Source organism: Puntigrus tetrazona, chromosome 12, assembly GCF_018831695.1.
Source record: "Puntigrus tetrazona isolate hp1 chromosome 12, ASM1883169v1, whole genome shotgun sequence".
NCBI lineage: Eukaryota > Metazoa > Chordata > Actinopteri > Cypriniformes > Cyprinidae > Puntigrus > Puntigrus tetrazona.
In genome coordinates, this window is record NC_056710.1 from 18497900 (window position 1) to 18525761 (window position 27862).

Consider the following 27862-nt stretch of genomic DNA (forward strand, 5'->3'; position numbering starts at 1 on the left):
TTGAGTCACATAAACCTCTTGAATGGTGCTGTTTTGGAAGGTATTGTGCTCGTTCAGTTTATTAAGTGAAAATGAAACACCACGAACCGCCATAAGGCACGAAATAAAATCCGAAGCCACATAAATAATGACAGAATGTGTTATTTCTGGTTTCTTTAATTCTGTATTTAAAAAAATGAGCCGGTCAGTCGTGCAACTTGGCAAACCCCTCCGAAGATCCCTCACCAGGAAGTGGAGACGCTGCGTGTGTGTATCTGCGACCACTAGAGGCGCAGGGAGATCTCACGTGACCGGTGCTAGTCTGCATCACAACAAGGGACGACAACCTACCAGACCTCACATCAGAATAGACCCCGAGAAATGAATGCTCAGCTTATTAACATATCTGTGCATAAAAGCTTGCGAAAGCGCATGGACAGTCAGTCAGAATTCAATCTTGCGTAATACATTTCTCACATCGTGTGTCGGTACAGCGGAGTAGAAGGGGATAAAGAGGAGAAAAACAAAGAGACAGGGAAGGAAAGTAAAGCCGTTTCCCCAGGGAGCGTGTTACATAACACTGAGAGAATCAGACAGCGCTGCATTACAGTCAGACAAACACCTGATGTCTACAGGCAGTTATGGCAACCCAAAAAACGTAAACTGGTTCAGTTAGAATACCTAGAGAGCACGCAATTTAACATTTGACAACCCGGTTTACTGTGAAGACTCATATTTCAAAATGACATCGGCACACACCGGAAAAAGGAAAGCAAAAGGAGAGGAAAAGCAAGATTGGTTCATAGATTATATTTTGAATTAACGCACAATAAATCATTCCCAATAAGATCAGGAAGTGTTAAGAAATACAATATCAAGGTCACCACACAGCCTCTAATTTTCTAATCTAAGTCCTTGACCAGAATTTGTAAAATGCATTAATCTTCTGGGTTTTGGCTTTGTTTTCCTACTGTTTTTAAACTCGCCGAAGGTAAAGGCTGAAAAGTAGTCTGATATGCAAATATTCATACATTCATGCACATATTTTAGGCGTTTTAGAAATCCTGGCCAGGACAAGTCACTGGAAAAATATGATCACACCGATTTGAAGTGAAATAGAGAAATATTCAAGATTTGATTTGTTTTTTTGGACAAAACTGAAAGCGGTCAAAATTGGCCCTATTTATTACTGTGAGTTTTGCACCTCATTGTGAATGCTTTGTTGCTCTCACTTCCTGAAAAGTTCGCATTTAAATCGGACAATTATTTCTGCATTGTGATACTGTTAAAAACACAATGTGAAAATGTGCCAAACAACTCACACGCCTAAAACTAGAGTTTTCCGCCGTGAAGACTGATATGTAGAATTACAACGAAGAGTGGTAAATTATAGATAATTTCCTGTCAGCAGTGCTTTGTGGGTGTGAAGAGCCATAAACCGTTTTCACTGCATGTTGAGACAAGTCCTTGATGGTTTCATATTGCAGTTCACTCGTGCTTGTTCTGAGACTGTGAGCATGAGCGGTTTTACTAAGCTTGGGCAAACAAACAAAAACAAAGAAAAAAAACCTTGTAGGTATTTTATTTGTATTATTTTATTTTATTTTTTGCTGTCAAGTAACCATTACCCAACAACAATATGTTTATATATTAAATATATTTATATAATATATAAATATTTAAATGCATATACATGTAAATATTTTCAAAATATAAACATGTATTTTTATATACATAATAAATTTATAACTTTTATTTTGAATGTGATTCAATCGTGTGACAGCACTAATTTATATATACATATATATATATATATATACATACATATACACACACATATATATATATATATATATATATATATATATATATATATACATAATAATTTTTTGTGCACATTTTTTTCACATTATTTTTGTGTGCATAACGGTCATAAGTAGCCAACAGTACACTTTATAATTCTTTTATGCCAAAAACATTAGTACATTAAAGATCATGTTGCATGAAGACATTTTGTAAATTTCCTTCCATAAATATTTCAAAACAAAAACTTTAAACTTTTGATTAGCGATACGCACCGCCAACAACTTTAAATTTAATTTTTCTCAATATTTCCATTTAGTTCTAACGAACCACACATCAATGCAAGGTTATTGATTCTGCTTTCAGGTTATGTTTACCCTTATGGCTGGTTTTGTAGTCCAATATATTATAATACTGTATAATAACACAATATTTTTATGTAATAATGTATTATGTTGAACTCAAACTAAAATAGAATTTTTGGATTAAGAAATAATCTTGCATCAAACACCATTGCGTTATGAATTAGGCATAGGCCTCTCTCTCTCTCTCTCTCTCTCTCTCTCTCTCTCTCTCTCTCTCTCTCTCTCTCTCTCTCTCTCTCTCTCTCTCTCTCTCTCTCTCTCTCTCTCTCTCTCTCTCTCTCTCTCTCTCTCTCTCTCTCTCTCTCTCTCTCTCTCTCTCTCTCTCTCTCTCTCTCTCTCTCTCTCTCTCTCTCTCTCTCTCTCTCTCTCTCTCTCTCTCTCTCTCTCTCTCTCTCTCTCTCTCTCTCTCTCTCTCTCTCTCAAAACAAGGGAAAGGCCTCTCTCTGCCTGTTTAAAGTTAGTCTGTGTAAAGCAGCCTCTCCCTGCCCTCTCTGAGCGCTCGACCAACCCCGCCGCTCTCCACAGGTGATCGGTGTCTCTTTTCAACCAATGAAGACGCAAAACCTTTTAACCCTTTAGCGGCCCGACCAGATCTCTCCGAGGTCCGGCTACTGAGCCGTGCTTCGCCGTAAAGCAACCGTTCGGTCGCCACTTTTGTCGTCGAGTCTCGAGTTAAGTTTAATTCAAAGTGAAAGCGCGGCGGGTGCGCGCGCGCGCGCGGGGCGGCCGTCGGTGGTTTTTACGCGCGGATCATCGTATGATCGTCGGGTTCGTGAAGACGGATTTTCCGCGGCGGTAATGATCCAGATCCTACTCCGAGGAGGATGATTGCAGAGTTGGCCGCGCGTTTGCCGTGTGTCCTCTTTCTCCCCACAACTCCTTGCTCCGGCAATCTGGTCTTGACATGTTCAAGATGAATTGTCACCATCCACCCTGGTGGAAAAACCGGTGAGTTCCTCTTTTTCCGACAATGTTTTAATAGACAACTTTTTTAGGTTAGATTAAAGCTTTGGCAGATTTTAGCTTCAGGTTATGGCGTTCCTGGTTTGGTCGAGAGCTGTTCAGATGTAAATATCCTGGCAGATCTAGTGGACCGTTGTGTCTCTTCTGCCGTATTAAATATTCAATCTGTTTAACGGATGAACAGGAAAACGTTCGGTGATAGACTGAACACAACATGCTACCGTCTGCCAGACTTCATTAAAGTGATTACATTGCTGTTAAAGATGGACCTCTTTGAATAAGGGCTGCTTTTGAGCCAGTGCCAGTTTTTTTTTTTTTTTTTTTTTTCCCTGTTGGGACCTCTGGAGTTGAACACAAATGGAGATTGTACTTTTTTTTTTTTTTTTTTTTTTTTTACCAGTGTTTATAAATGCATAAAACAAAGTCACGGTACGTTTTGTGCATGTATTCCTGCTAATATTAGCTTAAATCAGTTTTCTGGGTTCGGTTGGTCTGGTTAAACCGATGCGTCGACTGGTTTTAATAGGTTTTAGTTATTTTTCAGCTAGCCACCCGGCTAAACCAGCTGATAACCAGGTTGGCCTGACTCAGAGACCAGTTGAAACTAGTAAACCGGTTTACGATGTTTGTTTTTCAGCAGGAGTGGAAGTGTTCTTTCTTTTTTTTCCTCTCAGAATTTAAAGACATTAAATAGCAAAGCTTTAAGCTACAGAAAAGTCGCACAAAAAGATGTGCGTAATATTATTCACAGCATAACAAAGTTTAATAGACACGTCTGGATTGTAATTGAGGCCTTGACTTAATGTAACTATAACTCAACGATAATAATACCGTTCAGTGACCTTTTAGCTGTTTTTTTTTTTTTTTTTTTTTTTTTTTCTCTTGCAGTTTTGTTTTAAAATAAAAGTATGTCTGAAAAGGTGGTTAATATGCCTCAATGCGTTTTAAAGATGCATGTTTTCATATTAATTAGTTTTGAGTATCAATTATGCCATTTTACGTGTATATGCATTTCTTTTATTTTTCTGTTTGTGTCAATATGTGACCTGAGGTTAAGGCTGTACTATCGTTTAACTTGCGTGCCCTGTGCGTTCTTCAAAAAGTCCCATGCTTTTTCTATCTAACCTTTAGCCTGCGCTTTTTATCCAAAGGGACTTTTAAAATGCTAGGACTTCATGGCCGGTCCCCTGTGGTGATGTGGCCTGCTGAAGGGCACACGCTCTCTTTAAACCTGTCTGCTTCCACACTTGTGATTTTTAAAACTACCGACTTTAGCTCGCAGCCAAACCCTTAAATTATAAAGTTTGCCTGGGAGGGTGATTTTTATTGTAGTTTAAATGACGGGGCGGGATTGCTGGTAGAAACGTAAACGTAATGTTATCTTTCTCATACCTGTAGTGAAAAACAGTTTGGCCTTTCGGGTGCTTTTCAATCTGTGTCAGTTTCAAGTCCTCTTCCTCCTCAGAAGCAGTTTGTTTATAACGTCGTAGTTCAACAAGCAAATGTGCAAAGACTGACATTATCCCCTAGTTTATGACTGTAGCATTAAAAATCACTGCTGTATAGCTGAGAGTTATGATCTAGTGTATAAATAACCAAAAAGTGGCATTTTTGAATACTATTATTTTAATTATTTACTTGGCACAAATATTATATTCTTTTGAATTTAATATTTAAACTTGTTCTTGTGTGTGTGTGTGTGTGTGGGTGTCCGGTAACAGCAGATGAGCAAGTGTATTAGTTAATATTTAACATGCCAGCTTCTTTTTTCTAGTTTCACATCTTTTTCTCACTTTCCAACATCTGTGTAGGCCCACTAACAAGCATGTTGTTTGTAAATCTATAAAGCCCCGTCTGTAAACGTATGAATATGTAGAGTTTAAGATCATCGAGTATGACAATGGTTTCATTATTGTCGTGCAAATAATTTGTCATAAAATGGAATAAAAATGTTACTGACTTGAGTTCATAACTTGCATTAAACCCCATTTTTTTTAGTCTTACTTTTTATTTTGTGTAATTGGGTGTGAATATGTGGCTTGTTTCTGGGCAGGACAACTTTATGAGCTTATAATTGTCTTTTTCTACATTGTAGTTTTTTACTGACTCGTAATTGAAGTCAAGTTCATTTTGTTTGTTGTATGTGGATTTGACCTAAAGAGGGCGCCGTCTCCTAAAGCAAGAGTTTGAATGGAAGTTTTTGATCTGATTGAACGTTTCTTAAGCGTATAATATAGTAATCATAAAGCTACAAAAAATAAGTCGGTGTTAAATTGTACAAGTATTTAATTCGCCATGCATATAAACGCAACATTTGATGTATTTTTTTTATTTATCTATTTTAACAAATGCAATGATATGGTGCACCGCATTATTTACCGCTGGCTAGGTAAAGTTATGTGTGTTATTATTAGTTTATATATGAGTGTATATAAGTATATGTAGCCTGTTTAACGTACCGCAGTAAAATTGAGAAAGTATAAGTAGTTATGAATACATTTTCTAAATATAACTACTCATGTGTGCCAAAATGTTACATGTAACATTTCACTGTCTATTTCTCTTAAGTGGCCAGTAGCCGTCAATTTAGATTTTTTTTTTTTGTTGTTTTTGTATTTATCATATAAAAGTGATTTTTAAGATAAAAATAAAACGAGTGAACGTTAAATCCTAGACCCAGTGTCTGATCAGCACAATTAAAAATGTGGAACAAATGTACAATGTGGGATATTGCGTTATTTTAATGTTGATACTTGCATACGATATAATTTTATTCAGGCTTTGAAGCTACAAAAAAAGTGATCTATATTGTAATTTTTTTAACACTTGCGCGCGCCCATGTTTCGTGCCGGCGCACTCGTGCACGAGCCGCGTCGGAATGGCCGAGGAGCGCGTTCACGGAAGTGTGTGCGAGGGAGGAGGGAAGAACGCAATCGGCTGAGGAGTTTTTAATGTCCGCCATGTTGTGAATGGCGCACTGAGGCAGCGAGCGAAAACACACACACCCGCCTCTGCTTCTCCTCGCTGGAGCTCTTCTATTCCATTATTTTTTCTCATTCTCCAACTCCATCCACCCTCCTCCATGAGATCCGTGGCGGTTTTATGGGTGATTGTGAGGGGATCGGATAGATTTATAGAGTAAAATGAGTAAACTGTCGTTCAGGGCGCGGGCGCTGGACGCTCTCAAACCGCTGCCCGTTTTCCGCTGCGAGGATCTGCCAGACCTGCACGAGTACGCGTCCATCAACCGCGCCGTGCCGCAGATGCCCACCGGCATGGAGAAGGACGAGGAATCGGTACGATTTTCACCATGCAACCGCCGGTTTTGTGCGATACAAATGTGTTTTTTTTCCTGTCGATCTGCGCAGCTTTGGATGCAACAAAATGGCCGACTGCGCGTGAAGCGTTTTACACGGTGTTTTGGACCCGTTTTGCAGTGTGCATTGAATTTGACGTCTGGTATATGCAGTTGGATTTATTTTATGGCTGTTTGGGGTGTGAAAGTCGGGTTTTGTCTATCCGTTCGGACACGAATCGTGCAGCAAAACACAAAAGGAGTCATGTGACCGCAGAGGCGCCGACATTTTGTTGGATTTTTTCCTGCAGTTTCCGCAAACGACAGCCAGAGGGCGGGAAATCCCGCTGTCAGGGGAAACCTGGAAATATCTGAGAATATTTGAAATGAATAGTTTGCCCACAAAAAATTAATTCTGTTGGTTGCTCACCTTCATGTTGTTCCAGTTCTATATGATCTTTTCTATATGGATTTGCTTCATCTTGGTCATCTTTCACTTCCATTTTCATACAACCAAGTGAATGATGCCCTGCGCTCTTCTCAAAAAAAGTGAACCGTACAGGGTTTGAACAACATGAAGGCGGATAATGACAGAATTTCATATTTTGAGTCACTTTTTTCTTTTAATATTTTCCTCCTTTTTTCCATACCTGGAAATTCTTGGGGGGTTTTTTGGGTGACGTTTGTGCTAATTTTTTCTTGCCTGTACTTTCCTATTTGTGAAGGCAAAGTTTATGCAGTTTTTATCCTCAAATTAAATGTAATCATGAATGAATGGGACATGTATCGGTCTTGAGGGGCAGAACACTGGAGAGCGAGGCTGAGCTGAAGGCCCCTAATAAGATGCTGCTGTCTGATTTCTTATTAGGGCCCTTGGGCCGCTAGCATCAATGACTGCATTTTCATGCCCCGAAATATTTCAGTTTGATTCAATTTAGCAATTTCAGTTATACAAGTAAGCATGTAAACTTGATTGCCTCAAAAAAAATAATCCAACATCCTTATTTTGTGAATCAAAAGACATGTAAACAACACAAACTTTAAAACAAACAGCCTACGTCTTCAATTAATTGCATGCTTCTCAAGTCAAGTGGCTTTTATTTTGTGCTACTCTAAAAGATAATGGGAATCGGTGAGATCATTAAGTGAACATCTTTCCTATTTAAAATCGGAATGCTCTTGCTTTCTAGATTTTACACTCTTTAACACTATCTTTTAAGTTTTATCCAAAACCTCAAAGAATGTGCATGCAAATGTGGCCAACGACAACAGAATTTCAAGTCTCTTCTTCTACTCTTGTGGAGGTTCGTGAGTGGCGGTTCTTTACAGTTTGAGCCCATTCTTATTAAAATGCAGTGTTTGATTAATGAAATTTATGCGAGATTTATTAATAGGAATTCAAGGTGGGCCTGAGGCCCCTCTGGAAGGTCATGCACGCTCGAGGCGAGTTTTAAGGCTGTAAAGCGTTGGTGTCGAACTCGATTCCTGGAGGGCCACAGAGCTGTACAGTTTTGCTCCGACCCTAATCAAACACACCTGATCCAGCTAATCAAGGTCTTCAGGGTCACTCCCAGGCAGGTGTGATTTGCAGCTGGTTGGAGATAAACTCTGCAGAGCTGTGGCCCTCCAAGAATTGCGTTTGAGACCAATGGTTGTAGGGCCTTTTCACTTGTGTCCTCTCATTGGAGAGAATCATTGTTTTAACGTGATTATGGTTTCTGCCTACATATCGGATGCCGCTCGTCCATAAAAATGAGTTAAAACAACCCTGATGTAGAATAACATTGTAGAAATTGTTCCACCATGAAAGTTTGAATTTTGGATGATTTGAGATCATTGAGTGCATGCATTTTCTACGCAGGTCTAAATACTGGCGTTCAAACAGACCCAAGTGATCAGAAAAATAATTTGTAGTCTCAGTTTAGTTTTGGTGTAGTATTTTGGTGACTTTTGAGGATGACTCATCCTACATTTTTAGGTTTTGAGATGATTCTGAAAATGAATACGATGTGGGTAACTGGTTAAAGCTCTTGATACGTTTTTTTTAATGTGTGGCAGAGTATTTTCTTCAATTTTAAGTGTTTTGTCATCTGTAATCTGGTTTAGTTCCTTGGCTGTTACGGCAGGGGTCAAAAGTTTTACAGTTCCCCATAGATCTTTTTCAAGCAGTGACACAAGCTCTGTTAAGATACGCTGCTTTTGTACCGTTCTATTTTGTGGCTTTTGCTTTCGCATCTGCCCTGATGTCTTTGCTGGTCCTTTTGTAGGCCAGACCAACAGTTTCTCTCAGAGAAGAAAACTGGGTACTGAGAGGTGAAATTAAGTGCAAGAAGTCTTTCCTGAACAGCGTGGGAACTCTTGGTGCTCTCATAAATAACTCCTATAATTGTGCTTTCATTAGCGTGTGCGCTAATATGCTGCGCTTTCAAAGGTTACCAGATAAATTGTTTGCAATAGTTGGGTTCTTTTTGCATCTTCTCAAAACATTCTGTGCAGAATAGCTTTTAAATGGGCACTGGAAATTCATCTGTTACTGGATGTTTGTTTATGCTTAGTGTTTTATTTAACTGATGTGCTATATTACAAAAAGATAACTCTTCTTCCAGTAAAAGCAAAGCCAAATCTTTAACATTGTTGCATTGCATGACCCTTCAGAAATCATGCTGATTTGGTGGAAGTTTAGTTTTTTGTTGTTGTTTCTTTTACAGTTCATAAAGACTTATTTTATATTATTGCAAAGAATGGGTTAATGCAAAAACAATTGTAACTTATCTTTTGGAAAAGGTTTCTATTTTTAGTGACCATAAAGATTAAATAGTTATCTGCATATTGCTATTGCATCCCTGCTAAAAGGGTCCTCATGTGTTTTTAAAATGTTAACGTCTTTGCATTTAATTGACCCTGTTTATTGTGTAACAGGTTTTAACGATGTGTACATGTAAACGTATTGTTTGGCAGAAGTGTTTACTGTACATCTCATCGGCTGACCACTTCCAAAATGTTACCATCAACTTAATGAGAACGCATGGGAACTCAAATGTGCAGTGATCATTAAACTTGGTGATAGTTGGGATAATGAGGGAGCATCCTGGTATTGTTCATTAAGGAGCGATCAAACGTTGCTCATCACATGACACTATGTAGGATGCTGTTCTTGAGATGTGATGCCTCTATTGTTTAAAGATGGAACCTGTTGACCCTACTGTGTGTTGACAAACAGCGATGGTACTTGACGTGCTTGTTCAAGTGAAACAAACATTTCAAAAGCTGTTACACTGTTAATGAACCTTGTATGACAGTAGAAGATCGTATCTTTTACGGTGTCATTATTGTAAGTTTCTAATTTTTGACCTTTTCTGTGTCATAGAGGCGAAAGGCTCTTGTCGCCCGAAAGCTGCAAATTCCTCCTGCTTTGTCAACAAACATTCGCTAATTAAATGTCGTCTGCGTGTTTTTGCAAGATATTGATCTGGCGTAGCTGGTTTTTCTCTTGATGTTAACCCTTGAGCATGCTTGGTTCTGCTTGTTTAAACTGGATATACTGCGTACGTTGCTGATGTCTCAACTGCACATTGACCTTGTTTGAAATCATATTCTTGTGCCATCATGACCATCATCAACCGTTTGTGTCAGTTAGGGCAGTCCTTTGAGCGGTGCAACTGGTGCACTCAGAAGTGGCCCCCTGTTGAATGTTGTGTTGTCAAAAGTACAGACTGTATGACCGACTAGTATCAGTATTACAATTTTAAAAACGACGCTAACAAACGCTCCTGTCGTTCTGTGGAGAGCATAACATGATGATCTTTTTAGCCAATCACAGACATAGTTGTTGAGCGTGCGAACGGTATGGCCAATGGACTGTTTAAGAATCTGATCTAATGTTAGCGGACGATGGACACTTCAGGGTGTACTACGCACTACGATTGTGTACGATTGCCCCCTTCCCCGTTACCCTCCTGGTCGGCATTTACATTGCGCTTTAGCGTATGTGCCGTTTGATGCAACATTTTTCAAGATAAACAGGAAGAGAAGCGCTCTCGCAAGGCACAAGGGAGTCCACTTAATGGAGTTCACTTTGTGGTTTATTATTTTGGTCAACAGACCTCTCGCAGCTATTGATGAACAGGTCTATCACCTTTTGTGGCCCTGAAAGTTTCAAGCGTTCGCTCTTCCTACACACTTAGCGCTCGCGCTACTTAAGAATCGCACCCGAGCCCAACTGAACCGTGCTCTGGCCCACCTCTTCCCAGCATGCCAGGGATAGTTAAACAAACCGTGCACACACTCCTAGTCAAACGAACCACGCTTTGGTGGTCAAACGCACTCAGGCACGGTTCGGAGTACACTTTTACTCTCAAGTCGGTACTTTTGGAAGTTCAGTGTTGACTAATTTCGTATTACCTGCATTTATCCGTCTTCATTCGATGTATCTTTTTCTGTGATGTATTGCCATGGTTTAGACTTTTAGTAACCTGTGTAGGGTCTTTGGCAAATATCCTCAATCCAGCAAGTCGGTTTTCCCAGACATGACAGTTTCTCTCTTTCAGCGACATTCCAGAGTGTAGTCTAGGCTAGAGGTCATGGCAGCATTCCAGACAAGTTTGACCTGATTTATTTTTTCCCGCCGCTTCCAGGACAGAATGCCAAGGCTGTGTAAATGACCTGGCATGTTCTTTTCAGATCAGCAGTGGGAATATTTGCTGATAAGGAAAGAGAATGTTTCTAATGCAGTTTGATGTGAGAGCGATTGAATGGTACAGTCTTTTAATGTTGTCTGTAAATGAAGCTTTCAGCTCTGGCCTGAGGGGATCTTTCTGGAAGAACAACAGACTCTTACTTTATTGCTTTTGATTGGATTCATTCATTTCCATTCAGCACTTTTACCCTCATCCAGGAACTTGGATTGGAGATCAGTAAAGATTTTTAATGTTTCATTCCTCCTGTAGTCTGTAACGATAACGGGCTGTTTATATTGGTCAGTCTGATTTGAGAATATCAGGTGCGGTTGGTTGAGCGACCGTTTTCATTTTTAAACTGGTAACAGTTCTGTTTGTGAATGTTTTTGTGATTTTAATCATCATTTGAAATGCATGTTTTTTTCATCTCAGCATTGTTCTACATTACTGTTCAAAAGTTTGGTTGGGAAGATTTATTTTGAAAAAGAAATGTTCGCAAAAAACGCAATTTGGTCAAATATACAAAATGTCAATATTGTAAAATACAATTTTAAAAGATCTGCTTTCTATTTGCGTATACATTTAAAATTTATTCCTGAGATCAGATTAAAAACAGTTATGCTGCTGCTTAATGTTGTTGAAACAGTGATGCATTATCTTAGGATTTTTTGAACAGAAAGTTAAAAACAGCATTTTTGCGATATTGAGTAGATTGTCAGTGATTTACGGCTCTGCGTATTAACTGCTGCTCCATTTGAAAACCATTTGGTGGAGATTTACCGCTAATCAAGGAACTGGATTTACTAACCAGATGTGCATGATTATCCCATGCAATATATGGCCCCTAGTATGTATGATTTGAGACTTCAGAGTTTCTGTAGGAAGTAATTTGTGTTAGACAGTGGTAGCAATGTGTCAGTTAGTAAAGAGATTCTGCTACAGTTTATATCACAATGTTATATTTTTAAAAATACCTTCAAATATCATTTATAATATATTATAATGGGGGTTTGTAGTCATTTGTAATAACGATCAAAAAAAATTATTCGCTTTCAAAGTTTTTTTCCCCCAATGTGCTAGTGTCAAATAGGCATTTCTGTATTTTTGCGTGTGTGCACTATTTTATATAAATAAATAATATTTGCCACACTAAGATGGTTTGTTGATCAGTGTCGGACAAGAGACTTTGGAAAAAAATATATGATAATTCCTAATTCAGGATTTAGTCACGAGATCTTACTTGAAGACACTTAGAGGTCGTTTTTTCTTTCAGAGCTTTTCTTTTTGTGATCTTTTTGTTTTCTCTCCCCTCATCTGTTTGTAATTATGATCCTCTGGGGTCATTGACGGGGTCACCCTCAGCAGGGGAGAGCATTTGCAATCCGAAGGTTATTCAGAAGACCATGCCAAAGGAAGTCTGGCTTTTGTCTGCTGATAATTGCCTCCTTGCGTAAGACCTTTGAGTCAGGGCTCGCAGCTGAGTCATTTAAACGAGTGTGAGAGAGAGTTTGGACTCAATTGAACTATTGAAAGTTAGTTTTGGGGTTTTTTTTTACGATGGCTGGCAAGAACAAACTGTTAATATTTAAATGTTTTTTTTGCTTTCTTATTGCCATTGCATCATAGACTTTATCTCCAGAGTTAGTTTGAGCTCCTCTGGTGAAATGCTTTCAGACTATTAGGGGTGGGAGAAAAAAAATGTATATAAAAATGTAGCCATGTGCAGTAATATTGAAAACCGAGAATGTGTAGCTTTATGCTAGTCACAGACTTAAATGCGCTTTTGAGCGGTCTCAAATTAAAATGTCTTGCTCTGCTTTATCTTAAAATATGTCTTTGTCATTGCTCTCTGTGAAGATGCACATCTGTAATGTTTTCTTGGAAGGCAATTTTTAAGTTGCTTAAATGCCTAGTCCTGGTTTAAGCTATGCCACGTTTGTGAAACCGGTCCATTGAGTTAATAATGATAATCATAATTGAACTTTTAAGATGGCAGTACTGACACACAGATATTTCAACTATGAACGGAAAGCATAAAAGCTCCAATGTTGGTTAAGATGTAAAGTTGTAAAGATGCATTTGCACAGAAGTAGAATTAAGTTGAGGAAAAATGTAGATGAATTGTTTTGGAATCGGATCGAAACGTGCCTGAGGATTCCCACCCTTACAGGCTGCGAGTAAATTTATTTAATTTTAATTGAAGTGTAATTTTTTTCATATGAGCTCCTATGATGCATGACATCTGCTGAGCTGTCCCGTGTGAGACGTCTCAAAGACCAATTGGCTTTATTGAGGGAATCTCTCATTGCTTCATCAGCACTGGTTACTGTAAAATGGTCTTCTGGGAAAAATAGCAAAGGCTAATCATTGCAGTGTGTTTTTATCGTCTTTGGGGAAAAAAACGATGCTATCAGTTGTGTGCAATCAAGCAACAGGCGTGACGACAATCAAAACATTTATATCTTGAACTCTATCCTAAGCGCTTCTGCACGCTTGTCACTTGTTTTGTATACATCTTAGCAAATGGCCTGAAAGTCAGAGTTGTTCTGTTATTCATAACATTTCTCTTTTATTGGATTCAGTTGAGAATATAAAGGTTTGGAATATGGATCAATGCAATTTGCAAAATGTCTATACACGTACAAGAATTTTGTAAAATTGTAATATTTGAACTAAATATTGTTCATATTTTTTCTCAGTTTGTTGTATATCAATTTCAAACGAATGACACCTTTCCAATGCTAATATATGGAGTAGGTGTTTAATACATATGTGTTTGTACATTTTAACATTCTTCAGTGTATCTTCTTTTGTTCAATGGGAGAAAGAAACCCTCGCAGGTTTGATACTATTTGAGGTTTAGTAAATGACAAGACTTTTGGGTGAACTTTAAAACTCACTTTTTTGTGGATCAGCATGATTCATACTTCGTCTGTGGAAATGTTTAACGAACCGTATGTCTCTTTCTTTTTGGCTGCTATAGGAACACCATCTCCAAAGGGCGATTTCCGCCCAGCAGGTGTATGGAGAGAAGAGGGATAACATGGTGATTCCCGTCCCAGAGGCTGAGAGCAACATCACCTACTATGACTCGCTCTACCCCGGAGACTTCAAGATGCCAAAGCAGCTCATTCACATACAGCGTGAGAACACAGATCTTAATGAGAGAGTTTTTCTTTAATGAAGCAGTGGTTTGGGTTGGATTGTTATGGGGGGCAGGTATTAGAGCGTATGAATGAAAGCGATTGAAGCCTTTGTTGCCAACGTCTGTCCGCCTGTTCCTGAACAGCAGGTGTTTTGTTATTGTTTTTTGTTCTTGGTCAGTGCTTGTGGATTGCAGGCTGTGCCATCTGCCACATCCTATACATTTGGGTGCTTTGACTTCCTCTGGTTAAGATGTCCCCAGAATGCCTCTTCATATCAAAGATGTTTTGTTTTTTTGTAATGAGTTTGAGTGCATCTTTTTGAGCGTCTTCAAACCGAAAGTGGTTTGAGAGAAAATGTTTTAAATGTTTCTTGCTGGCAATCACACACTATTCTGCATAATCTATTTTAATAATGTGTTTTTGTTCACATGACGATTGAATTAGTCAATTTTGATGAGCCAGTGTCCGCTTTCCTGGTTGAGGTTTAAGTCATTGCACGCTGTCGGAGTCGATTCTCATCCTAACTTTTTGCGTGTTAAAAATCAAAACAACCTTGCATTGTCAATTGTTTACTCATAGCCTATATATATATATATATATATATATATATATATATATAGCACATGGGTCACCAAGTTTGGTTCTGGAGGGCCGTATCACTGCAGAGTTTAGCTTCAACCCTATCATAGGTCAATCATGGTCCTACTAGGTATAATTGAAACTTCCAGGCAGGTGTGTTGAGGCAAGTTGGAGATAAACTCTGCAGGACACTCGCCCTCCAGTGGAGCTCCACTTCCTCCGTGTGCATTCTTGAGATTGGATGGACCTAAGGCTGGAAAAATGTCATATCGGTATCAATTATATATTGATTTCAAATCCTTATTACGTACGTTAAATTGGCAAAATGTTGCCCAATTATTCTGTGTGAGTTTTATTCAAATTAACCACTGGTCTTACATAGAATTTGAATCATGACCACACATATTGAACTTAAATACAATATTAAAAAAAAAATGTTTGTTTCTATCTATTTGTATGAAAAACAGTAGTTTAAATACATTTAGTGTATGTGCATAAGCACTATATCTTAATCACAAAAAATAAATTCAATGTAAATGCATGGTAAATGATGTTGGTTTATGGATTGAGAAGTCTTCTGTTTCTCCTGTTTGTCAGTGCAGATTCTTCTGGTTTAAAACGCGTTAAATAAGTGTTCTTTGCCGTATTTAAGTTCTTCACACTGGATCTCACAGGGCTGTTTAATGCTGCAGTGACCAAGATTGATCAGCGGGCATCTGATCTAGTAAACCCGCACGCAGATAAAGGTCCTTTTGTTGTTCCTCTCCGCTTTTGGTATGCAAACATTATATCGAACATTTTTCGAACTCTTGATCGTTCTTAATCGAGGACTGTATTGCAATTATCGTAGTTTTTTCCTCTTCCACTAGGGGTGTGAATTAACACTAACCTAACCCAACCCCCGCTCCTCCTAGAGTCAAGGTCAAGTTAATTATAATTTTATGTAATTTTGTCTATAGCGACACATCACAAAAAAATCATTTGATGTTACCTTTTATATAGAACAGGTCTATACCTTGTTCTCGGGGGGTGTGCAATATAAGGTTTTTTTCATGGTAAATGATTCAAATTCTGCTCTATAACACACATTCTATCAGTTGCATTATCTCAGAATACTGTAAACCTGACATGCAGTCACATTAAAGGAATTGTTCACCCTAAAATAATAATCGCCCTATATTTTACTCACCCCGAAGCCATTCTTGGTGTACATGACTTTTTGTAGAAATGTATCCAAGCTTAATAATGCTCGTGGATAGCAGCAATTATTTTGCAGCTCCGTAAATCGGATATGTCCGCAAGTACTGTGACGTCAAACTTAACGATTTGCCTTCGGGGTGTTATCACATGGCACGCTCGTCACAGCACACTGCTTTTCTCAGTCACAAGTACATTATTTGCATGTGCTTTAAAACCTTGCTAGTCAAACATTTAATTCAAGCTGTTCTGACATGCGTTTCGCTGAGCTCAGACCATGCAGACTGAAAGTCTGTCCAACAGCGCCTAATTACTGAACTTATGAGTTATGTATCGCCTCTGATTAGAAATACTGTATAAGATTATATTCATGGGACCATCAGTAGTATCACTTCTGCTATGCATATGTAGAGCGTCCGCACAAGAGCGCCCTTTGACTTCCAGTATAAAGTGAACAATCATTACAGTAAGTCTGTACTCAATCTTCACTATGCTCTGTTTTGGGTAAAAATAGAAATATCATATTTGGATCATATTTTACTCTAAAAAGCAGGATTCCCTAAATGATCAATTTATAATACATCGATTAATCCAATACAAATGTTGTTAAACTGATAACCTTAGTTAATTACATTTAGTTTACAATTTTTTTTAAATCATTAATCACATTTAATGTACATGCTGAACTCAACTAATACACTTTTAAAATCAAAACGTTTGTCTCTTAATGTTTATGCTGATGCTGTTTAATGCATAATTTAAGGAAGGTTATTGTAAAGTTTACTTCCCAGTCAGTTTTGTTGGTCTACTTAAAATGTGTTCTTAGAAATCTCTTAGTCTGGTTCAGTGTTGTGATTATGTATAGGTTCGCTGTGTGAGGTGATTTATATTTAACTGCCATGACATGTAATTTCTCGGCCGTTTCCTCGATCGTGTGTGTGTGTGTGTGGGGTAGAGAGAGTGATTGTGAGTTTAAGCGAGTCTGGCGGCCCCTGGGGTCTCTGTAATAGAAGCAGGAGGTGTCCTGCTGTCACAGAGTGTCTGAACACCCTCACACACACACACACACACACCCCAGACGAGAGGGAGATGGAGGGAGAAAGTGAGAATGGGGCACTGGTAACTGTAGTGGGAACACTGTTCATTTAAGAAGCATCTCTTGGGTTCTCTGAAATATACATGATGGACAAGATGTGTGTTTTTGCATGGCTGACTCGAGGGAGTTTCATTGATTTATTGTTCTTAAGCTCCAGTATGCACCAGACTGTGTCTGAAAGGTCTCTTAAATGGGGTTTATTCTGGACAAAAACGTAAGCATTATGTGCCGTTTCAGAGCTTGTAAATCGATGCTACCATAATAATAGACTATAATGCAACAAAGTGATAGCCTAGCTCTTTTAGAAAATTGAATGGAGTCTGTGAAAGGTTGTACAGAAGATCATTTAGAAGTTTATTGAAAAACATTCTTAACATTTTTCTTTTTCTTTGAATGTTAATGATTTTAATGTTACTTATGCATGCACTTTAAAACTTTTTAGTATAAAATGCTATTTAGTACACTAGTGTAAATTTTTATGTAAAAGTGTGCTAAGTGGGTAGCTACACACTTCTTTTTTTTTTTTTTCTTTTTTTTAAATAAGCAACAGTGTTCTTAACAGCTTGACATGCAACATATTTGACATCAATAGTAATATTTGGAATTTGGCCTGACTGACAGAAACCAATCAAAATTGCACCTTGATTGAAAACTTGAAAGATGAGTGACAGATAAGTGGCCATATTGACCTGGGACTTGCAGCAAACGTAAAAGAAAAGCTTCTATCTGATAGCTTTCTTTGAGCTTGTTTAACCTCCACTGCTTCTCTTTTCACAGCTTTCAGTCTGGATACGGAGCAGCCGGACTACGATCTGGACTCGGAGGATGAGGCTTTTGTGAATAAGCTGAAAAAGAAGCTGGAGGTGGAAGCCATGCAGTTCGAGGAGATGATTGACAGATTGGAGAAAGGCAGCGGACAGCAGGTTATTAAAAGATTCACCGCTTACAATGTGAACTGTGGGATAAAAAACCTCTGGGATTTCAGTCAGTGATGCTCGAAACTTTAAATTGAAAGCTGAAGTGATTCTGCTAAACCTTTCTGTCTGAATCCAGGATGTCACTGCGTAGAATCCTTAAATTCCACAAACCGAGAGTTCTAAAGTTTAAATTGGTGATTGACTGAAGCAGATATCTAGAACATTCAGAAGATGAACAGCTGTCATTGAATGCTGATGAACTGTTTGATAGTGCTTGACAGTAAAGATATTTGTAATGCTAGAAAAGGTTTGTATTTCAAATTTATGCTGTTGTTCATGCTTTTTCTTCATCTGATTAAAAAAAAATAATAATTATATACATATATACTTATAACTTTTCCTGTTTATATTACTAGTAATAATATGACTTTATTTCTCTGTAACACAGCTGGTGACCCTGCAGGAAGCAAAGCTTTTACTGAAGGAGGATGACGATCTGATCAGGGAGGTGTTTGAGTACTGGAGCAGGAAGAGGAAACTGTGTAAAAACGGATCCCTCATCCCAACCATCAAGCAGGAAAAGCGGGACGGTTCCAGCACCAATGACCCCTATGTGGCCTTCAGGCGCAGGACCGAGAAGATGCAGACGAGAAAGGTGAGCATTTCTGGTCAGAGCCATGTTGGTATCGATGTTGTTTTCCTAATCCTTTAACACTGATCCTCTATCAGCCTGTATAGATTAAAGCGACTCAATACAGTATCTACTTTCAGCCTTAAGTGTCTGTATTCAACACTTTGGATTCCTTTTTCTCCCCTGAAATCCACACAATTGTTTAATTATGGCATCTGCTAGCTAGACCATGCTAACGAGCAATATTTTGACCCCACTGGTGTAAACTGGTTTGTAAATGCCAGATTGTTTTAATAGCACAAACAATAGGAGGCAGCCTATTAATATTGTTTTAATGGTTTGTTTTACTGCAGGCTTAGAAATAATGATAACTGGAAACAATGCATTTAGAAACCCACTTTATCAAGTTAAAGTTCTTCCAGGTTTAGATTTTCAACTTTGTTGTGAAGTTTCATAATGACTTGCAGGAGTGTGCTTCAAACAATCAGCAGTTGAGTTAATGATTGCCCTTCTGTGTGGTCTCTGCTGCCCATCAAACTGTAACGTTAATACATGATTTTTAGTTTTGAGCATGGCTGAACTGAAGGGGGGGAAAAAGATCGTTTTTCTTAGTTCATTATGTCAGGGTCTAATGGTAATTATTAAATGCAGTCCTGTGGTGCATAATTAGGAATCTTTCCTCTGTTCATTTTAAAGTGCTTGCCAAGCATGAAAGATAAAGGCGGAGTGAGCTTCATTAAATTACAAATAACATTCAGTTTATGCTTTAAAAAAAAAAAAAAAAAAAGCATTTGCATAATTATTAAAACAAAGGCCTGTTTGTCTAGAATGCATCCTGTTTCTGATTCAGTTCATTATTCCTGACTCAGCCCAAAAACATAATAAACAATATTAAATTATAAGCATAAAATAAACAGAAGTGACATAAAAGTAGCAGTTCCAAGTGTGTGTGTGGGTTTTTGTTTTTGTTTTTTTTTTTTTTTTTGTGCCATTTTAAAATGTTGTAAAATGGTTATTTACAGGAAGAGCAGTTAGATGTTTTGTTTTCGCAAGTTTATTTTATGGTTGCATTGTTTTATGTAAATTAAAAATATTCAAATAGCTGTTTATTTGAACTTGCATGCATGTTCTAATTTATTGTGAATGTTTTGATTTTGTGAACAGTAACATATGTTGATGTGGTATCCGCAGCATAATTTTTTTTTTTTTTTTTAAACCAAAGATTTTAGTCTTCCTTTCGATCTTATGTCATTTAAGGCTTTTATTCCTCACCACTAAATATTAATTTATGAAGTTCACTAACAGTATTTTTCATGGTTCCTCAGAATCGTAAGAATGACGAGGCATCGTATGAGAAGATGCTCAAACTAAGAAGGGACCTGAGTCGAGCCGTCACTATCCTGGAGATGATTAAGAAACGAGAAAAGAGCAAACGAGAGCTGCTTCATCTCACACTGGAGATTGTAGAGAAGAGGTATGTTAACTCGCTTTCAGAAGCTCTTTTATCAATGGCGTATCGGGACGCTTGCTACAATGAATATACACGACCCAGCTTACCTTTGCATTTTAATATGCATAACCTACGTGACTCCAGAATTTTCCTAATTGCTTCTGTAATTGTGTTTTATTCTGTGCTCGTTCATGCATATTGCAAACAGGCCATGCATTTTTAATTGGCTTAGGCATCATTGCATTCCCTAATTAAGGGGCTTGTTTTATATGGCTAAATGAGCAATTATGGTTCACCTTGTTTGTTCGTAAAGGCCACGTAATCAAGGTCCATTATTCATTTGTCATCCTTAATCACTGAGATATGCTGGGAAATTGTGTGTATACATATACCTCTCAGTGCTAAAAAAAAAAAAATATATATATATATATATATATATATATATATATATAATGAACTATTTATAAAGTCCAGGTGCATCTTCCTTTAAAAATGACCACTCTTTGTGTTCGCTTCAGAAATGCCATGCCCGACTTTGGTTCAGAAGTGATGGCAGAAGCACTAGCTATGGCAAAACCTGTTTACAAGATTCCCATAATACCCTTCTCCAGCAGCAGTCAGTACCGCCACCAGGACCACATAGACTTCAAAGACTACAAGACCAAGGTGGGACATCATATATCCTTGCACATTTCGGGTAATACGAGTTACATTCTGGAAAATACAGTATGTGTAAGTACATGTATCTCTGTTTCAGCCTGAAAAGACGGAGGTGGTCAGAACAAAGAGGAAGTATGAGAAGAAGCCCAAAATCATGCCATTCTCCGCCCCATTGCATACTGGCCCTTCCCTGTTTAACCCCAAAGACCTCAACCAGTACGACTTCCCCAGCTCTGATGAGGAGCCTTTTTCACAGGTACACACGCAGGGCATTTGCTTGGCTGGTTATAATCACTGTCTCTATTTGATCTATATACTGTGTGTGTGTATATATTATAAGAAATTAAGAAATTGTTCATTTGAAATCGAGATCTTTTGCTACTTCCATAAATGTGTTGACGGTCACTTTTGATCAATGAAATGCATCTTCAGTGAATAAAAGCATTCATAAAAAAAAATACTCTTACTGACCACAGACATTTGAATAGGAGTGAATCGAAAGAACATTTAAATGGATTTGGTTGTCTAGCGTTAATTTGTGAACTTTTAGACTTCATTGTTCATGCAATCAGTGCATAAAAGACTTCCTGTTCCTGTTGTGTAGATACATTCTGGGTCATCAGAGGCCGAGGAAGAGAACGAGCCAGATGGAGCGTTTGCCTTCAGGCGGAAAGCAGGATGTGTTTATCACGCTGTAGGTGTCGCTCGCTGACCTCATGTCTCATACCTTATGCTTCCTCTGTTGCGCATCCTTTCATCGTTCCTCTTTCCTCAAATTGTTGTCCTACACCTCAGCATATCCTGATAAGCGTTACAGCCATGTAGACACTACAGCTCTGAGGCTGTTTTTCTGCTGTACTTTTTCAGATGTGAATTATTTGTATAACTGACTATCAATACTTCTCTTCATTCCCCATCATCCATTTATTTTACTCTCTTCTCTGTACGTTTCCCTTCATGTACCGTTTTCTGGCACATTCTCACTTGGTTTGTGTTGTGTTCCTGCAGCCCCGTTTGGATCAGAGCGGCGACTGGCCCTGGTCTGGAGAAACAGACGGAGGGTCATGTGACCCACGGTTTCGGTACTCCCTAACCACTCTCACCATTCCCCGCCACTGTGTCGGGTTGGCACGGCGTCGGGTGGGACGGGGCGGCAGGTGAGTCAAGTCCATATGTCATCTGGTCTCATTCTGACTGATTTGAGTAATATTACCTGCTTGCTTAAAGGCTCATGAAACCACAGACTACTTTTTCAGAGATTTTGACAAAGGTGTTTGTGTTGCACGTCATAGACAATGCTAGCAATCGATAAATTCAAGCTCTTTCGGGCTATTTTCAACAGTTTAAAAACTACATTGTGGTGACATCAACACATGCTGTTTTTAATAATTAAGTCAAGCGTCTTCTCGTAGGATAGGAACACGCAGTCTCAATAATTTGATAAACACCGAATCATCAGTGTATGGTAGGCATTGATATTGCCAAATCACAAATGGTTATATAAACGCAGCTGAATAAGCCTTAAAAGTTATCAGAGGTGCAACAGCATATATGGTTGTGATGCACAATGCAAATGGCTACGCATGTGCTTTTAACTCAACGAGAATGAAAAGAAGCTGTATGTTTTCTGTCCCCCCTCTGCTCCGCAACACACCATGCCCGCTTTTTTTTAGCTTTTTTTTTTTTTTTTTTTTTTTAGAGAGGGGGTTTCGTGACCCTTTAATCGCATTTAATCTATTCCTCAGGTTTCTTCTGGACCGGGCTTATTCGGATTTAAATGGATTATTCCAAAGTCTGGACTCAAATTCAGAGCCGGGCCTGTCCTTCCCTGCTTCTCCTCTACATCTGGAAACCACTTCCCAGACCGTTACCTCATCCTCTTCGTCACAGTCCTCATCCTCTTCTTCCTCTCATACTACGTATTCAGACATGAGGCAGATTCTCAGAAATATCAAAGCGTGCCGCTGGAGGCACTTTAAACCACGGACACTAACCAGCCAGTCAGGCGCAGGGGATGCGCTGTCACGGAGACCGCTTAGGGGGTTGGTGCGGGGCGGCGCGGGGCCAGGTGGCAGTACTCTGGGCAGAGCAGCAGGCACGGGACCACCCGCAGTAGGTGAGTGGACTCGTCCGCTAGTATGCATGCGAAGCGCTGGAACTGTTTGTTTGCTCATGTTTTATTCAGCACCGTCAATAAAGTCTGGAAATAAACACAAATGATTGACAGTTATTATAATTGAAAAAGCTGTGTTTGCTGCAGCAATGATATTTCGAGCCCTTCACTTGCAGCGCCCTTTTCTGTAGAGATGCACAAACTACATGTTTTCGAAATTAACTACGTGAATGAATTTAAGGAAGCTGAGCATAATTCCTGTGTGTATAGTAACGGCTTTTCCAGTGGGCACGACACATTTTCTAGCTATTTCATGTGTTCTGTACGTTTCAAATGCTATAATTAAATTGTAAACATTTTTTTTTAATTGTACAGAAGACACAGAGGCATACAGTATATCGCATGTTCATCGCAATTGTTTGGTCCGATCCGTGCCATTTGAGTTGACAGATGTGGATTTGCATTTATTCATGTCTTTGCATTGACTCTGGATGTAATCTACTTCTAAACTAAATCTAGTTTACACACCTTTAGATTTGGCCTACCATATCATAAAAAGAAAAAAGTTAAGGCAACCCTTGCTTAGACCAACATTTTGTCGATGTTTGAAGAGTGCTTCGTTCACATTAAGACATAAACATTACTGAACCATTTGCAGAACCAAACTTTACATAAACCACTTGATTTTATAATTTTATCAAGTCAGACTAATTCCGTTTCCCTGCTCTTATGTAGAGTATAAATGTCTGCCAACACTTGACCAGTGACTAATTTGACTAAATATTTAAATGAGGACCTATCGATTGTGACATTTTTGGCTCGTCGTTGACAAAGGAAAGCAATAAACCAGGAGAAGCAAATGTTCATCAGATGCACAGCTGCAGCTTTTCATAAAATCTAATTAAACGCGTCCAGCATTAAATGAAACCCATTCAGAGCGCAGCGCTTGCAAACGATGCCGTCTATTCTCCCGTTTCATTTGCGTGCCGCTCCAGTGATCAGCTCCAGATTTTAATGTCTACATGGATGTTGCTCTTTTTGATGAGAAACCTTTGCAATGCTGCCGTTTCAACAGCTAAAATGGTCCGCGTTGTGTTGAGAGAATATATTAATTTGATTGGTGTATTATGTTTCCTAGCTAGTTCGAATGGAAACGGTGCGTGCTGTTCTAAGCATGCTACCATTACCGCAAATGGTAGTTAACTTTCGCTGGCGTTGAGATGCGTAACGCCCGCACTCTACTTTTTAAAGAAAAAAAACAAAAGTTTTGTATCTTTCACTGAACAAGAAACACTGTGAAATTGTGATTCCGCTTGCCGGATGTGTAATATTTCGGTTTGATGTTCCAGCGTTCACGGCTGAGCAGTATCAGCAGCATCAAGAACAGCTGGCCCTCATGCAGAAACAGCAGCTGGAGCAGATACAACAGCAGGCCAGTGACACGGGCTCAAGTCAGGTGTGTAACGGAGACGCACGAGTGTCACTTGTGTCTGGAAGTCTGATGGCTTGCGTAACATTCTCCTGCTGTGTCCTCAGTCTCTTGTGTCCAAGACGCTGGACTCAGTCAGCGCCCAGTTTGCCGCCTCTGCACTCATGACCTCTGACCAGCTTTTGACCCTAAAGGTCAAAGAGGACGGCGTAGGAGGTGGAGTCAACGGGGTCGTCCAAGCTTCAGGTTTGTGTTCTGGACAAGCTAAATCCGTCCGCGTCTGCTCATCCTGTAATATTGCTTTCAACTAACTGTTTGTTTTTGCAGGAGTTTACAAGGGATTGAACGTCTCCGCCACGTCCTCTGCTTCGGTTTTGACCAGTCAGCCAACATTTACCGCTGCCCCGCCCACCTTCCTGTCGTCCACTAGCAACTCTAACACAAGCTCCGCCCACACTGTCCACAACCCTATAGGTAATCACGGTAACAACACAGCCAACTCCACCTCTCAGGTCCTAATCGGCAACAACCTACGCCTCAGCGTCACCACACCCTCCATCGCCAGTCTCAATGCCCGTCACCTTCCCAGAAGTCTCAGCAACGTGCCACCCGCTGCCTTGAAGCTCGCCGCCGCCAGCAACTGTCAGCTCCCCAAAGTCAACACCGGGTAAAGAATTACATGCATTTATGTTTGCTCGTAAACATGACCGGATCTACGGATTACCCGTTTGGGGTATTTCAGACCATTCAGATGAAGAAATCGTCGAATCTGGACTCGTGTGCCGTTTTCCCGCTTTCAAAACACCGAAGGGCGCAGACAGAAAGAGAGAGAATGCGCAGCTTTTGTTCAGTACCTCAACAAATAGATGCATGCACACACAGTTATGTGAAAATACCCGTTTAGGCCAGGATTCTGGTAAACGCTGTAGGTTATGTCCGTGTCTTAAGTTAATGTATACAGCTGACGGGGAAAAAAACGAATGTGTGTCAGCTTTAGGTCAGTGCTTTCGGTCTTTCTTAGCCTAGAAAAACCTACACCACAGCTTTAACAAAGATTTTTATGCGGTAAGCATCACTGAGGTGTTTTACGATTATTACGTTACTGTATCTATATAGCCTATAATTTTGTTGTAGGGCTGTTCATCTTAGTAGTTTCCGCCGGGGTATAGAAATCCTTAAAGTAAGCTTTTAGTAATAAATGAAAAGCGAAAAATAATTCGATCCGTGACGCAAAATCCGTACCGTGAGATTTGTGATCCGTTTCCCCTCTAATAACAATATATCGTTTGTTTACAAATATATTACTATATTTAACAAACGTTGACGATCAAGTTTTATTTTTTATGTATTTAGTAAGTAGATATAATCAAGCATTTAGTTTTTCAAATAGTTGTATTTTAATAGTAACTGATCAGTGTTTTGTATGTATGCTTTTGAACTACATTTCTTTAACAGTGGATATTTTCGTCCATTTTATAAATATCTATCTGTAAGTTAATGTATTTAGTATTCGTTGCAGCAGTTATTTTTCCAGGTCTTAAAGACTTCATAAATGACCGTTAAATCACTTTTAGGTCTTTCGTTTTGAATAGCTTGGGTTGTTTATCAGGTTATTGATCCGTTTCCTGTTTGTTTACAGGGAGAATCACGAGCAGGAAAAGCAGTCCCTCAACAGTATAGCAGAGAACACAGTGGCCATGGAGGTGACGTAGTGACCGCTGCCCGGGCATCGCTTTTTCTTTTTCTTCTTCTTTTTTTTTTTCGCCCAGTCCAGTCTTCTGGTGCTGTGCACCAATTGGGTTCGGGGAAGCAAAAGGACAGCGGGTTTCCACAGCAACTGTCTGAACGTGACAGAAAATTTCATCTCTTGTTTATCTTTATTTTTGCCCCTTTTTTTTTTTATGTACTTCGTTTCTGTTAAGAAAAGTGATTGTGTAAATTATGATTATGGCTAATATTTGATGTACAGAAACTACATATTTGTAAAAGCCCACCGTCACCCTTGTATATACGCTACTTGAATACAGAACTGTTGAGTTGATGTTTTGCACTTGGGGAATCAAAAAGAGTAAAAAGCGAATGAGGGGGAGTGTGTGAGGTAAACGTTGAGTGTGTGTGTGTGTGTGTGTGTGAATAGTTATGTGCATGGTGAGGAAACCTGCTGTTCTACCTATTTATTGTGCTGTGTTTACAATTATTATTATTTTTGTTTGTTTGTTTTCTTTTCTTTGGTACACTGTGTTCCTCAGTGTTTTCCTGTGGTGTTGTTTAGGTAGCTGCCGATTCCTAAATTTTCCCTCGGGTTTCAAGTTTGACCGATTCAGTCGTCAATCGGATTGAACATTGATGGTATCATGCAATTTTGTTTTATTTTATTTTTTTCCAGGTTTTTTTTTTTTGTTTTTTTTTTTTTTTTTTGTTTTTTTTTTTTTTTATATATATATATATATATATATATATATATATATATATTTTTATCCTTCCTCTTCGGGGAGGAATGGGACAAGTCAGGGTTCAACGCCCTTTAGGTTCAGGGGTTTATGGGAGGGCAAATTTAGGGGGTGGTTATATGAATCTTCCATTTTTATCATCCCAAAAAAAACAACAAAGACAAACAAGGGATGAAGTCTTCACTTAGGGAGCACTGCAGTGCTTCCGGTCAACTAAGCACTATTATTTTGTTTTTGTTTATTGTTTAATCGTTTTTTTTTTTTTTTTTTTTTGAGATATTGCTGCTTTTTGTATAAATTCAGTTCCTTTTTCATACGATGGAAACTGTTCGGTTTGTCCTTTTTTATATTATAGTTATTTTTGTATCTTGTTTTGCATTTCTATCGTTCTGTTAGTTTTTTTCAGTTCTTGCGGTGAAGCGTCTTTTGCGCTTTGTTAACGGAAGACTTCATTCTTTGTTGCCGATGGCCGATAAACGCCCACTCGAGTCGTCATTCCGGTTTAATGACATCATTCAGTACCAAGGAGGAGAAAAACAAGCGGATGCCAAACCAACGTCATCTCCTTGGCCACCTTCTCTTAATGCATTAATCCAGCGGACTCTGGACTACTTCAAGGCCTGAAAAAAAAAAAATAATAATAATAATAACAAGTTAAAGGTTGTGCCTTCCTTTGGGAATGTCCTGCTCCGTCTCTTCCGTGAAGAGGATCCTCCGGCTCAAGACCGCGGTCCTGCGGTGCACACTTGTCCGGAGTTCGGCTCTCCGATGCCCAGTCCACTGGCTGAACTGAATCATCCTCCTCCAGGGGTTTTCTAGTCTGATCTGGATGGAGGCAAAAAAATAAAAAATAAAAAAAATATGGAAAATATAATAATGAATATTGAATAAGTGAAGAAAAAAAAAAAAAAAAAAAAAAGATATGTGACAATTCAAACATGAATCAGACAATAAAGCCCAGGTTATTATATGTGAATTAATGAGTTGAGTTTTTTTGTGACCGAGAATTAATCAGAAGTTGATGTTTATTAATAGGGTTGTATTAAACCGCTCCAAAGTGACAGAAGACTTCTAATTTACGCTAATGCCATTTATCAAAGAAATCTGTTTTAA

At 38.8% G+C, this 27862-nt stretch overlaps 1 protein-coding gene across 3 annotated transcripts; it reads left to right on the forward strand.

The window, feature by feature from the left end:
* Positions 1–3010: 3010 nt before the first annotated feature.
* epc1a (enhancer of polycomb homolog 1 (Drosophila) a) lies at positions 3011–27725 on the forward strand. Of its 3 annotated transcripts, none has more exons than XM_043254012.1 (14): positions 3011–3095; positions 14065–14224; positions 17877–18022; positions 18465–18671; positions 19973–20121; positions 20616–20763; positions 20855–21013; positions 21362–21451; positions 21766–21914; positions 22503–22873; positions 24220–24326; positions 24407–24545; positions 24627–24966; positions 25939–27725. In XM_043254012.1, exons 2-14 carry the CDS (start codon positions 14125–14127, stop codon positions 26009–26011), a joined length of 2178 nt encoding a protein of 725 aa, XP_043109947.1. In that variant the 5' UTR covers positions 3011–3095; positions 14065–14124; the 3' UTR covers positions 26012–27725. The 3 variants fall into 3 exon arrangements, with proteins under 3 accessions (XP_043109947.1, XP_043109946.1, XP_043109948.1); XM_043254011.1 differs by lacking the exon at positions 3011–3095 and adding an exon at positions 6046–6406; XM_043254013.1 differs by lacking the exons at positions 3011–3095; positions 14065–14224; positions 17877–18022 and adding an exon at positions 18170–18323.
* The last annotated feature ends 137 nt before the right edge of the window (positions 27726–27862 follow it).

Bases quoted from the DNA above. Each gene is read 5' to 3' on its own strand.
- epc1a (XM_043254011.1), top strand. From the start codon at position 6,254: ATGAGTAAACTGTCGTTCAGGGCGCGGGCGCTGGACGCTCTCAAACCG. The intron at 18,672-19,972 runs GTGAGCATTTCT...ATGGTTCCTCAG, and splicing joins AGAAGATGCAGACGAGAAAG to AATCGTAAGAATGACGAGGC. The intron at 21,915-22,502 runs GTGAGTCAAGTC...TCTATTCCTCAG, and splicing joins CGGGTGGGACGGGGCGGCAG to GTTTCTTCTGGACCGGGCTT.